This window comes from Electrona antarctica (genome assembly GCF_951216825.1).
Source record: "Electrona antarctica genome assembly, chromosome: 11".
NCBI classification, from domain to species: Eukaryota; Metazoa; Chordata; class Actinopteri; order Myctophiformes; family Myctophidae; genus Electrona; species Electrona antarctica.
The window spans coordinates 10,199,458-10,214,497 of record NC_136792.1 but is presented as its reverse complement, the minus strand read 5'-3'; the positions used below and the strand labels follow the sequence as shown (position 1 = coordinate 10,214,497).

The window sequence follows — 15,040 nt, the reverse complement described above, 5'->3', positions numbered from 1 at the left end:
ATCACATCACTATACAAGGTCTTCCAACGTCTCTTACCCCAAAGTAGTTGTTAGGAACGAAGCCCTCTCGGCCGCAGAGCGACGCCCACCACCAGTGCACCCCCTCGGGCTTCTGGAGGATGGTCACCATGTCTCCCTCCTTGAAGCTCAGTTCATCTGGAGCCTGGGCCGGGTAGCTCCACAGAGCGTACAGCACCCCGCCGTTCTCTACGCCCATCGCCTCCTCCACACCTGAATGTCGGGGTAACATATTGCATGATCCAAATCTGTTGTATGGTAATATTCCTATGGCTGTGGCTTGTGCTCACTTCCCAGTATATCTGTACATAATCTTATACCGGTAACTACTTGAAGGAGAATTCAGTGATTTGGGTGATTTGGAAAACCCCCCAGTCCGCCCCGGTAACAAGATGTGCACATGCACGCACTACAGTGGGGGCGCACGCAACAGGCCCACCAAGGCCCGCCTCCGCTAGATCATGATTGGCGGAAGGCCCCTCTCTATCCTGATTGGATGAAGGCTGGGCCACCTAGCCAACCCCATGGGTTAACTGTATAGTAGGGAGGATTATCACAACAAAACAAAAAATAAGTGATATTTGAATTAAGTTAAATCACTGAATATACCTTTAAATGTTGTTAATCTACAAGCTCACAATGAGTTGTGTCGCTTTTTTGAAGTATTGACATTTTTACACATACAGTGCAACCATTTAAGCATTGTGAGCTTATAGATTTCTCTGAAGAGATTTGGAGTAGAGGGGGAAAAGGCAGACATCCAGAGGAGTGAGAAAAGGAGAGAGGACCTCTGGGAGGCGAGGAAAGAGCACAGGCGACAAAAGGCGCCATCGGCACCCACAGTCAGAGGCAGGCGCACATGCAGTACATCTGCAGAAACTGCTACAGAGACTGCCACTCAAGCATGGGACTGTTCAGCCACAGCAGGCACTTTAAACCTAAGACTAACAGACTAATCCCTGGCACACATACTCACTCCATTGTTTTATGAGACAGAAGGAAGCCAACAGGTTAAGTTGTGTAAGCACTAAGATATGTGTTTGTTTTGCTTTCAACCTGTATGCAAGGTAGGCCTATACAGTGAATGTCACAGCTGAACCTACTACGTATGTACATCTGCTCGCCAGAACATCGTGTTTCTGATCTCCCGTTTCCTATTCATATCCGTATCTCCACTATACTTCTGTATCAGTTTTGACTTATCTTCAAATCATGCAGCGATTGTGCAAATGTATACAGTTCTCTGTGTGTGTTTAATGAAGTTCAGAAGTACGCGTGACTCTGCCTTGGGGGGGGTCACTTACAGTAGCTGTTCTCTGAGTGTGTTTGCTTGCTTCTGTGTGTGTGTGTGTGTGTGCATGCGTGCGTGCGTGTGTGCGTGCGTGTGTGCGTGCGTGTGCATGTGCATGTGATCTCCTCCTCACCCCTCAAGAAGCTGACACATTCCTCGTAGCCCACAGCGTAGGGGTCGCACTTCTGGGAGGCGGTGGCTCCGTCGCTCTCCGTCATCGCCATGACCGCGGCGCCGTTCCTCACCAGGAACTCGCACAGTATGCGGTCGTTGCAGGAGGCCGCGCAGTGCAGGGGCGTCCTGGGAGAGCAGGAGGAGGAGGAGGAATATTTAGTGGTACTGTAGAACTTTTGGTGTCATTGGAAATCGACGTGACACGTTGCCAGTGTTGGTTTTTTTGGCAGTACATTTTGATTGTAGTTTTAGTCGTAATGACTGGGTTTTCTTTTTCACTTGAAAATAGCTGATCTACAAGCCCACAACGCGTCGCAGACTTATACTGGATCTCTTGTCCACTAGTCCCCTTCCTAGCATTTTAGTCTAGTTTTTATTTGTTGATGAAATTGTCAGTACTATATTTAGTCTTAGTTTTAGTCATCATAGCTTAGTTTTTATTTGTTGATGAAATTGTCAGTACTATATTTAGTCTTAGTTTTAGTCATCATAGCTTAGTTTTTATTTGTTGATGAAATTGTCAGTACTATATTTAGTCTTAGTTTTAGTCATCGTAGCTTAGTTTTTATTTGTTGATGAAATTGTCAGTACTATATTTAGTCTTAGTTTTAGTCATCATAGCTTAGTTTTTATTTGTTGATGAAATTGTCAGTACTATATTTAGTCTTAGTTTTAGTCATCGTAGCTTAGTTTTTATTTGTTGATGAAATTGTCAGTACTATATTTAGTCTTAGTTTTAGTCATCGTAGCTTAGTTTTTATTTGTTGATGAAATTGTCAGTACTATATTTAGTCTTAGATTTAGTCATCATAGCTTAGTTTTTATTTGTTGATGAAATTGTCAGTACTATATTTAGTCTTAGTTTTAGTCATCATAGCTTAGTTTTTATTTGTTGATGAAATTGTCAGTACTATATTTAGTCTTAGTTTTAGTCATCATAGCTTAGTTTTTATTTGTTGATGAAATTGTCAGTACTATATTTAGTCTTAGTTTTAGTCATCATAGCTTAGTTTCCATTTAGTTTTCGTCAGTGGAGAAAGGTAGTCGACGGACATTTTTCGTCTTAGTTTTAGTAGACGAAAATAAACACTGCACGGCACGCTGCACTATGCTTTAAATAAACACTGCACGCTGCACTATGCTTTTCTCCTTTAGCATTATTCCACAGGCCCCCAAATCTGGTACTCCAACCTACACTATAATATCCTCCTATATGTTCATTTAACTCTGCGAGACCCGGCGTAGAGGGTCCATTTGGTTCCATTTGTACACTCTCTGAGTTACAACAGCATTTAGATTTTATGCACCACATATCTGTGGAACAAACTGCAGAGGTGCTGCCACTCTTAATTATTAAAAAATAAATAAATAAAGACCTTTCTGTTTGCCTTTGATGGAGTTACTTTTCTTTCATTTTTCTTGCTTTTCTGCACTGTAACTGTATACAGTAATTGTTTCCTTTGCTTGATGTTTTGTGTAAAGCACATTGAATTGCCTTGTTGTTGAAATGTGCTATACAAATAAAACAGCCTTGCCTTGCCTTGCCTAATGCCTTGCCTACAGTCCCTTGAAGGTCAATTTCCTCGTACCCCAAATTGAGAACCACTAGCGATGTCCACCAATGACCCAAAGGCATCCTGGACTGACTCATATAGTTCCAATTAAAAAGACACACTACAATGGATCACAATGTTATACACAAAGCAGCGGACCACTGGTTTAGTGACATCCAATGAGACGAAGGTATTTTTCGACTGACTCAACTACAGTACTTCCAATTAAAAAGGCACACTAGGATGGATCACGATGTTATACGCAAAGTAGCGGAACGGCCGCTTCTCCTCTACTGCTCAGTTGGAAGATAAACAAAAGGTGAAAGGAGAAGGCGCTCACCAGCCGTGGCTGTCCGGGGTGCTGACGTTGGCTCCGATACGGACCAGGAAGTCCACAACATTGTAGTGTCCCCCGCAGATGGCGTTGTGGAGAGCGGTGATGCCCTCGTCGTTGGGCTGGCTGGGATCACTCATCTGTGTTGAGCATATATACGGTATACAATACATGAATCAATTGTCCTTCGACCTGAGGAGGATTCTACAAATGTCTTCTAAATCCTGACAGTTTTCTGAAAAACCCATGTTTCTATGTCAGTCGTTCTCAAACATTTTCATGTCAAGGACCCCCAAAAATATCTGCATTTGGCCGCCGACCCCCATCTGAAAATATGTTGTTCCAGGGACCCCCCCTCCCAGAAGCAAAGATTTGAGTTAAAAACGTTCTCTCTGAAAGAATATATATTCAAAGATTTGCGCCACATTTTCACAAATTTTCAAAAATAGCAGACCTACAAGCTCGTAGCGCGGCACTCGGTGCCGCGCTATGAGCTTGTAGATCTGCTATTTTTCAACAGCTAAAGCATAACATAATGCTTAAAACACCAAAATGTGTTCCCGCTCAGTATGGGTTGAGTGCAATTATAAGGCATATACTGTTGAAAAAATGTACTTCTGGGTGAACATATCTATAAATCACCCGCTGAAAGCAGAATGCATCTTGTGCAATTAAAATGAATAGCTTCCAGTCACACCGCAACTACAAGCCAACCCACCGCAGCTGGTGAAAATGCAGTGTGAACTGTGTGTGAAGCACTGATGCACGATCAGGTATATATGTACAGTAGATACAAGTATCGTCTCTGTCGTGTGGAACTGTTACTTTTTCAGAATTCAAATTCAAAAGTAGCAGATGGCGCGTCGCTTCGCGCTGTGTTTCAAGCTCGTAGAACGCGTTGTGGCTTGCTTGTATAACTGCTATTGCCAGTATGCAACTAAGTGTAAAATTACTTATACTGGATCTCTTGTCCACTAGTCCCTTCCTAAAATTTTAGTCTAATTTTTATTTGTTGACGAAATTGTCAGTATATTTTCGTCTTTATAGTCATCATAGCTTAGTTTTAATTTTGTTTCCATTTAGTTTTCGTCGGTGAAAAAGGTAGTCGACGAACATTTTTCCGTCTTAGTTTTAGTCGACGAAAACAACACTGGTAGGGTAGGTTGATTTACAAAAAACACAAAAGTTAGAATATGGCGATAAAGTAGCCTGATTATCAGACTGTAGCTTTCTTGAAGCTTCAGTCTGACATTGTCTCATGTCTGAGCGATTTCAAGGGGGAGGGGATTAGAATTTCCCTCAACCAGTAGCCATTGGTGTTGTTTTTCCCTCCTTCCTCTGTGTGTTGCGCTGCGTGATGACGCTGAAAATGGGACTCGGCGCTGATTGGTTGTTCGTTAGACCCACCCCCACCACCGATTCTCATTGGATAATACATTTTTGTACCGAAGAAATGAACACCAGACCAAGAGATGCAGTCCACTAAGAGAGTGGACGGGGTCTTTGGGCTGGATCCAGGCTAGCGATAAAGAGGTTTCAGGCCGACAGCGACGTTATGCGTGTTTCTCCTTGGATGTTTTTACTGCAGCTGGGTTATACTGCCGTGTTTCAGTGTGACAGTATGTTTTTACTGCAGCTGGGTTATACTGGCGTGTTTCAGTGTGACAGTATGTTTTTACTGCAGCTGGGTCATACTGGTGTGTTTCAGTGTGACAGTATGTTTTTACTGCAGCTGCAGGGTTATACTGGCGTGTTTCAGTGTGACAGTATGTTTTTACTGCAGCTGCAGGGTTATACTGGCGTGTTTCAGTGTGACAGTATGTTTTTACTGCAGCTGGGTCATACTGGCGTGTTTCAGTGTGACAGTATGTTTTTACTGCAGCTGGGTCATACTGGCGTGTTTCAGTGTGACAGTATGTTTTTACTGCAGCTGGGTCATACTGGCGTGTTTCAGTGTGACAGTATGTTTTTACTGCAGCTGGGTTATACTGGTGTGTTTCAGTGTGACAGGATGTTTTTACTGCAGCTGGGTCATACTGGCGTGTTTCAGTGTGACAGTATGTTTTTACTGCAGCTGGGTTATACTGCCGTGTTTCAGTGTGACAGTATGTTTTTACTGCAGCTGGGTCATACTGGCGTGTTTCAGTGTGACAGTATGTTTTCACTGCAGCTGGGTTATACTGGCGTGTTTCAGTGTGACAGTATGTTTTTACTGCAGCTGGGTTATACTGGCGTGTTTCAGTGTGACAGTATGTTTTTACTGCAGCTGGGTTATACTGGCGTGTTTCAGTGTGACAGCATGTTTTTACTGCAGCTGGGTTATACTGGCGTGTTTCAGTGTGACAGCATGTTTTTACTGCAGCTGGGTCATACTGGCGTGTTTCAGTGTGACAGTATGTTTTTACTGCAGCTGGGTTATACTGGCGTGTTTCAGTGTGACAGTATGTTTTTACTGCAGCTGGGTTATACTGGCGTGTTTCAGTGTGACAGTATGTTTTTACTGCAGCTGGGTTGTACTGGCGTGTTTCAGTGTGACAGCATGTTTTCACTGCAGCTGGGTTATACTGGCGTGTTTCAGTGTGACAGTATGTTTTTACTGCAGCTGGGTTATACTGGCGTGTTTCAGTGTGACAGTATGTTTTTACTGCAGCTGGGTTATACTGGCGTGTTTCAGTGTGACAGCATGTTTTTACTGCAGCTGGGTTATACTGGCGTGTTTCAGTGTGACAGTATGTTTTCACTGCAGCTGGGTTATACTGGTGTGTTTCAGTGTGACAGTATGTTTTCACTGCAGCTGGGTCATACTGGCGTGTTTCAGTGTGACAGCATGTTTTTACTGCACTGGCGTGTTTCAGTGTGACAGTATGTTTTTACTGCAGCTGGGTCATACTGGCGTGTTTCAGTGTGACAGTATGTTTTTACTGCACTGGCGTGTTTCAGTGTGACAGTATGTTTTTACTGCACTGGCGTGTTTCAGTGTGACAGTATGTTTTCACTGCAGCTGGGTTATACTGGCGTGTTTCAGTGTGACAGTATGTTTTCACTGCAGCTGGGTTATACTGGCGTGTTTCAGTGTGACAGTATGTTTTCACTGCAGCTGGGTTATACTGGCGTGTCTCAGTGTGACAGTATGTTTTTACTGCAGCTGGGTTATACTGGTGTGTTTCAGTGTGACAGGATGTTTTTACTGCAGCTGGGTTATACTGGCGTGTTTCAGTGTGACAGTATGTTTTTACTGCAGCTGGGTTATACTGGTGTGTTTCAGTGTGACAGCATGTTTTCACTGCAGCTGGGTTATACTGGCGTGTTTCAGTGTGACAGTATGTTTTCACTGCAGCTGGGTTATACTGGCGTGTTTCAGTGTGACAGCATGTTTTCACTGCAGCTGGGTTATACTGGCGTGTTTCAGTGTGACAGCATGGTGTGTTGCAATTGCGTTGTGTTACAACAAACATTGCTACATTAAAGGTATAAAGGCCAGCCCTCCACCCACTTGTCCCTAGATTAAGTCTATTCTTTCATAACACTACGTACGTGGCAATCTATGTCTGCCATATTCTCTACAAAAAACAATCACACTCGTGTGAAGTGAGGGGCGCTTACTTATGATCATACATCGTCATACGTTGTCACATTCCGGGCCAATCACTTTTGGCGTCCTCACTTTTCTGTCCTCGCTTTCTATATCCTCACATTCCGTGCTCGGCCAATGAAATCATCCCTATGGGGTACACACCATAGAGGACTAGTTGCGAACGCAGTGAGCATTTACTATGAGACCCAGCAGATCATGTCTGTCTGTGTGTCTGTCTGTCACACTGTAACACCACCCGCCCACCACCAGAGACAGTATGTGACAGTATGTTTTTACTGCAGCTGGGTTATACTGCCGTGTTTCAGTGTGACAGTATGTTTGTAGGGGCTAGCGCCCCTAAAAAAAAGTCACACCCGTGTGAAGTGAGGGGCGCTAATATACTTTAAGTCTAACTCATGTTGATTAGGTGATGTAATGGTGATGTAAAACAAACGGTGCAAACACAAACATTAAATGCCATTAACAATAAAGAGAATATGACGTAATGAGCGACAATATGACGTACATTTGACCTTCATTGTCAATGGCGTTTTTAAAACAAACATTGAACTAAAAACAAACATTAAACCTGTATATAGGAGGGGCTTAGCGCACTAGCCTGGCTAATAAGCCCAGACTAATATCACACTGTCGGCAGGCAATTTGTTTTTGCCAACGGCTGATTCGGTCTGGCTTTAGCCAGGCTATTAGCGCCACCTCAAAAACATATTGGAAGTTGACTTTGCACACACCTCCTGCACAGCCCTCTTCACCGTGTCCAGTTCCCCGACCAGGGAGCCGTCCAGCAGCAGGACCAGGGGGCTGAGGCGAGCTCGTCGCCCGGTGCCTCTGTGCTCTCGCGAGGAGCGTCGCAGGATGGAATGATAACCCTGAAGGAGGAGAACACACGCGGTATACGTTTAATTTCTACTTTGAGGCTACAGGCTTTAGTTCCCGACATACTATATTGGTCCGACGGTCCAATATAGTAGCAGCGCATGTTCGACCGCATGTCCGTCTGTTGTTTTCCACATGTCGGACCTTTTGGTGTGTCGGATCTGCGCTGTGCGTCCCATCTTTTTTTTTTTAATGTATTTTTATTGAGGCTCTGAGATTTCACAACTGTTCAATCACAATTCAATGTATATAGAACCACATTTTTCTTTTTTCAACATAACATAGGAAAACAACAAGAACCACAATACGGACATTACAATGCACAGACAAAAAACAAACAAACACACAAAACAAAAAGACAAAACGAGTACACCACAGTCTTGACATGATTACATTACAGGTCACCAGAGTCTTTGTTATTCACTACCGTTCAATAAGGTACATTGAAGCACAGTCTAGAAGGGTCCACTGTATCTAAGACTGGTTCCCATACCTTTGTGAACCCTTCCATGTTATCACGGAGGAGATAAGTCAGTTTCTCCAGAGGAACCACAGTCATTACTGTGCGTCCCATCTAATGAGAGCTCTTTAGAGAGGGACTCAAAAGATACATGTAATAAACGGCAAAAAAAAAAAGAGATGTTTTGGGGCATTTCTTCTGCTTAACCATTTGACCACATGAACCCTATGCGGTGTCCCTATTCTGAGACGAACATTCGGCAAAAATAACACGCATAGTGAGCTTGTACTGTAGATCTGCTATACTGTTACTGGGGGGAAAAAGGAGCAGGCCTAGGATAGAGCCTTTCAACAAAGTACATAATATAGGGTGTAACTAAGTATATTTACAGTCATATGACTCTGTCACGTGAAAGTATAGCTAAGAAGGCGGCGCTATAACAACATCGGCACTCAGCATCGGCATCCCCCCCCCCCCCCCCCCACACACACCTCACCTCACATCTTACCCTGTGGTCTTGTAGGACCGGCGTGGACGTCAGCGGGGCTGCAGGGAGAGTCGGGGGCGGCAGCGCGGGGCTCTCCTCTCCCTCCGACGAGCTGCTGCTGTTCTCTTGACCCGGCTCCCTCCTGTGATGGGAGCCGCGGCCTTTTCTGCGGAACAGCTTGTTGATGAGGTGCTTGTACTGGTTGGGCTCGTAGTGCGAGGCCTTCTTCAGCGGCGCGGGGTCGGTCTGGCCGCCGGCGCCGGGGGAAGAGACGGAGCCGCGTCTCTTCAGCGGCCGCGGGATCTCCGCCCGCACACGGAGCAGCTCCTCCAGGTCGGGGAGGTCGGCCTCTTGGCTCTCTTGGGCCTCGACGGGGGCCATCACAGGCTGCAGCCGCGTGGGGCTCAGGGGTCGCGGGGGAGGAGCCGCAGGGGCCTGCACAGCCTGCTCCCCGCCGCCGCCCGCCCTGTCCGACGACGACGACGCCCTGGGCATCTCGGAAGGCATCGGGACGAGGTCGAGCCTCTCTATCTCTGCGTCCACGTCGCCAGGGTTCAGCACTGCAAAAACCACACACGCACGCGTCGTAAACGGCGTTAGATATGTATATACATGCATGGCCTCTATAAAAAGTCATCTTAGACCTGAAAACAGATTCTACAAATGTCTTCTAAATCTGAAAAAACCTATGTTTCTGTATCAGTTGGTTCTCAAACTATTGCATGTCAAGGACCCCAAAATTATCGGTTATTATTGGCCGCCGACCCCCATCTGAAAATATTTTAACGATTTCTCAAGAGCTTGTAGATCGGCTATTTTTTCAATCATTTAGCTGCAGGGGACTCCCAGGAAACCTTTCAAGGGCCCCTGGGGTCCCCGAGTACCCCAAGTTGAGAACCACTAGTGATAAAAGACACTAGAAGACACAATATTACACAAGACGTGATGAACCACTGGCTTATAGTGACATCCACCCAATGAGAAAAAGGTAAGTGTAAAACCAGCGCTCATTATATAATGTGTACATTATAGCTTAGGGCTAATGTGTACATTATAGCTTAGGGCTGGTCTAAAGGTGCAATCACTTTTGTCAGATACTTTCTCACTATCCTCGCTATTGTAAAGATATAGCAATGTGTCAGACCACACCTCATTTTAACACCTATACACAACGCCCATTAGCATACAGTGGAGCCAAGTACATTTAGCAATTTCGCAACGTGTGGGCTCTGAGTTTGAAAATGACTACGTTGGTTGTAAACTATAGCAATGATAATAATTGCTGCATGGTGCCCTTTAGCGTTATAGGTATAAACTCTGTGACTGTGGTGACTCAGAACCTTCCCTGTTGGGCGTAGCAGGGAGGAAAGGTTAACACTTGACACAGTTTGAGTGACATCAAACACAGTCCTGTGATGACAGCCGTTGGATAAAAGAATAAAGCGTAGCCCACACACTAGTAGTAGACCAGCTCAGTGGCCTTGTGGTTAGAGTGTCCGCCCTGAGAGGCTGGGGAGGTTGGGGTTCAATCCCCAGTCGGGTCATACCAAAGACTAAAAAAATGGGACCCTGCTTGACACTCAGCATCAAGGGTTGGATTGGGGGTAAGTCCCTGCGACATACTAGCGTCATGTCCAGGGGGTGTACTTGTACATCAAGCTGCCTCACGCTACAGAAACAGGAGATAGGCTCCTGCCCTATGGGCCTCATGGCTCGGCAAGGCTACTTACTACTACTACTACACACTAGTAGCTGCTGATGCCAATCATGTATTGTGGACAGAGACTGAAAACACGTCTCTGTTCGGACAGACATTGAATAAAAGCCAGATTTTAGAAAACCATCTTCCTCTAGTCTATAGCGGTTTAGTGGTTAAAGAACAGAGCCAATCAAAATGTTGGAAATCTATGTGGGATATGAGACAAGAGATAAACATCAGACCAGTCTGAAGCGAGTGGTGCAACAGCACCCCCTATTGGTACTCTAAACATCGGGACATGATAGGTTAGGACATAGGTTGGGACATATAGGGACAAAGCTCACTCAAAAATGCTGTGCAGTCCAACATAAATTGGGACACCTGCCACTCACCTTAGGGATGAATAAATCAATAGTTCCCACTTCCCAGCGTTGCACCATAAAATGGGCAGATGCTGCTAACATGTTGCAACACGGGCGTCGGGCGCCATCCTACTATAAATGCGCCACGTCTCTGTCTGCGTGTGTGTGTGCGTGTGTGTAATGTATCACATCCACATCCAGGAACTTATTAAGGTGGGTAGGTTGTCATGTCATCAGCGTGCAAAACAGCAACATATTTCCATGAATACACAAAGTTTCATCTTTGCCAACAGCTTGAATACAATGTGTACTATACTGTAGATCAGGGGTTCTCAACATTTTTTGGCTGGTGACCCCCTGGAAATGCTTTGGCCGTGTCTCGCGACCCCCGCCCCCTAATAGGGAAAATATATCATAAATGAATACTGAAACCAGATATAATCGTAAAGAAAAGTGTATGCATGTACTATGTGTACTACTCTAAATTTCCATTTTCCTGAACAGCATTTTCCTGAACAGCATTAAACCTAGCCTGATTGTCAGACTCTGAGCCTGAGGCTTCATACACACATAAAGAACAACTGTTCTGTGCTCTGCCTGTGTTTCATGGCCGCCTCAATGCTTTTCCAATGGAAGTCACGTGGTTTGACCAAACACTTGTGTTTGATTGGGGGGAGGGGGGCAATCACACACAACTGTTTGGTCAAACCACGTGACTTCCATTGGAAAAGCATTGGGGCGGCCATGAAACACAGGCAGAGCACAGAACAGTTGTTCTTTATGTGTGTACGAAGCCTCAAAGAACCAGTGCGCTCAGTCGAGTGGGCGGGGCCTATGGGCTGGAAACCAAGCTACATTACACCATCCCTTGGTGGCGGTTGAGGTAGAACTGGTTTAATCAAAGTAGCAGCTGTTACAGTGTCAGGGAACAATGGCAGGGAGTGCGTCATTTCATTCTACAGTTACGCTAGTAATCCATGAACGAAACGGAACGAAAGCCAGGACACAGGACCAGACAAGCCTTGCTCAGGTCCTGGATACACGATGCCACCAACTGGTTATGTGTGTATAGATATACAATTCCTATCGATATGAATCATAAACACACACCTGTGTGAAGTGAGGGGTAAATGGTAAAATGGTAAATGGTGCATTTATATAGCGCCTTTGTCCAAGGCGCTTTACATAGCTTTACAATTTTAATATATAGGATTTTGACGTATCGTAAATGTATATTTTTGAGGGCCTATATACAGCTATTAGTGTAGATTTTCGTCTTACACAAACATTAAATTCCCATTGACAATGAATGGAGAATTTACGTCATATGTGTCTGAGCAAATCGGCTATTTCCGTCCTACATAAACATGAAATTCCCATTGACAATGAATGGAGAATTTTCGTCATATGTGTATAATCGGTATTATATAGGCCTATGTTTCAATCGTTTCAATTGGAAAAAAATAGTAGTAGTAGTAGTAGTAGTAGTAGTAATATTGCATTGCATCGCATCCTTCCAATCAGCCTTGTCAATTATTCAGCCTCATCCTGTACATCCACTTACCACTAGTTGGCAGCAGCTAATAATAACTGCAGGTACTTGACCTGTCATGTCACGTTGACCTGCGTTGTTTTTGTTCCCACTTCCCGGTGTGTGGCTGCACTCACTGCACTAGCAGCGCTGAGAGTTGCGATTGCATCATTGTATAGCATATGCTGCCTCCCAGTTATACCTTACAGTAATTTCAAGACAAAGTAAAATAATTGTTTAATCAAGCTGCTTTTGTGTATTTTTCTACTTGGCTGTGCTGTATGCTGTTCATGCACTGTGGGCCTGGTCGGCCTGCAGATTCCTGCTGCTTTTTGGCTGTGAATGAAATGTGCTGAACAATTCAAATGAAAAGATCCTGTTGCATTGTTGTTGTTGCTGCTCATCACGTGTGGACATTCATCTGCAACGTACCTTCATTGTAGTACGCCGGCTGCATCATCTCGTGCGGGTGCAGGGGCTGTGAGGGAGGAGGATGCATGGGCTGGTGGAAGAACTCCCGAGGCACGGGCATGGGCATGGGCATGGGCATGGGCATGGCACCCTGATACGGGCCGACGTCCTCCATCCCCATCATCATGGCCCTCGGGTGGTACGCGTAAGGGTCCCAGGTCGGGTTCTGGAGACGCATGATGACGGAGAGAGGGATGGGCTTGCGCTGCCGCGGCGGCTGGACGGAGACGGGCGGCGGGATGGAGATGCGGGAGATGATGGGCTGCGGGTGGTAGGGCGAGGAGTGGGCGGGCGAGGGGGACATGTCGGGAGGGACGGAGATCCGTGCGTTGCGGGGCAGAGACGCGTGGTGGGACGGCTGCTGTTGTTGGGAGCGAGACAAGGTGTCCTGCAGACGACGAAGGAGGACAACATTCAGGACAAAACATCGCGACTATTACAAAGGAATATATTAAATAAACATTAAACCACTGACATCGATGTGATGAACGACAGAAGCACCGACAGCCGATTCAAATCCAATCGAATTAGAGGGTGTCACGTTCAACAGATCACTCAAGTAATTCAACATGTTTAAATTAAGATATGAGTGGTGTGGAATTCTCACATCAATATCATTATTGTTATTTTTTATAGTTATCATTCTTGGTTGTGTAACCCTTAACTCTGAGAGATATACTACCCCTAGAGTTACAGACCTCGTAAGGGTCCAACTGGTTCTAAATTTAACCATCAACCATTTAGTCCCAAGGCAGAGGCAAGGAAGCTATACCTGACGAAGACCCACAAGGGGTCGAAACGTTGTCATCCTTTATTAAATAAAAATTCCAGTGGGAGCTACTCTACAGCTGTGCGGACATTCTCTCCTTCTCCAGAGGCAAAGAAGCAACCAGGTGCTCAGGAGGTGTGCAGGTATACGAAATGTAAAAATAGTAAAAAGGTGCTCCGTCCTGGGATCAATCGGGATAACACATCTATAGAAAAAGATCCAGGCACACTTAATAGTAAAAAAAGGACATGTTTCGTCTTCATCAGCCCCGATGAAGACACATTTACTGTAGGTTGAAACATGTTGGTTCAATAAAGTTTTCCTCCTTTTTTTACTATTAAGTGTGCCCCGGATCTCTTTTTTTCGAATCATTTAGTCCCGTTGAGAACCAGTATGACAACGTATGTCTGTGGTGGCGAATGCATAAGAGAAGAAGTGATGAGCAGTCATGAACAGAGGTGATGTCATCAATTAGTAATTCTCAGCACCTGAGCTGTATTGTAAGTTCTTTGTCTGTGAAAATCATATAGCACTGACGAAGGGCTTTTTAATTGCACTTTGAGCACAGAGCACTTTATGAGCATGATAAAATAAAAGGAAAAAAAGGTTTTCTTAAGTCTCGGTCTAAGGAGTTTTCCTTCTTTTTTATACGGTGAGCGAGTCTTTTTCTGTCAAAGTTTCAGTCATGAACAGAAGCAGCTGCTTCTCCTTATACATATTTACATACTTAAGTCTTGTTGGGTTCAGGTCTAAGCATGCACGGGAGGGAACAGAAGCATGCACCAGAACACACACACACGCACACAGGGGCGTGCACAGACATTTAGAGGGGCAGGTGCTCAACTATTTAGGCTGGTTGCCTAAATAGTGTGGGATTTATAGATAGATTTTATTAAGAATTGATCAATGTCACCATGGTCCACATACTGTAGTGTACACTGTACAAAAAAAATAAAAAATAAAAATAAAAGTTTTTTTTTTCTTTTTCAAAAGGGCACATTGCCAAAAGGGCAGGGGGTGCTCTAGCACCCCCTAGTGTCTATCTGTGCACGCCACTGCACGCACACACGCACACACACACACACACACACACACACACACCTTTTTGGGACTCGGGCCCGGGGAAGGACCATCTAGATTGGACTCCTTCCAGTTACTGTTTGGCACCACCGACGGCCTCAGCCAATCTGTCTCTGTAACAACAAGGGCAGACATGAGTTACCCAAGCTGTGGGGACACAGTCACCGGTCACAGAGGCATGAAGGTTCCTCTGGCTATGAGTTACCCAAGCTGTGGGGACACAGTCACCGGTCACAGAGGCATGAAGGTTCCTCTGGCTATTTACAGTGTGAGGAGGAGAATTGCAGTGGCGTGCACAGACATTTAGAGGGGCAGGTGCTCAAGTGAAAAAAAGGGCCCC

At 45.1% G+C, this 15,040-nt stretch overlaps 1 protein-coding gene across 1 annotated transcript in view; it reads right to left on the bottom strand.

The window, feature by feature from the left end:
• Positions 1–15,040, bottom strand: part of ppp1r13l (protein phosphatase 1, regulatory subunit 13 like) — a 34,025-nt gene that overhangs the window by 2,002 nt on the left and 16,983 nt on the right. Inside the window, 7 exon segments of the mRNA XM_079513684.1 lie at positions 38–231; positions 1,443–1,609; positions 3,377–3,510; positions 7,697–7,834; positions 8,810–9,348; positions 12,813–13,239; positions 14,722–14,832. Of these exon segments, the coding sequence (XP_079369810.1) occupies positions 38–231; positions 1,443–1,609; positions 3,377–3,510; positions 7,697–7,834; positions 8,810–9,348; positions 12,813–13,239; positions 14,722–14,832 (1,710 nt within the window).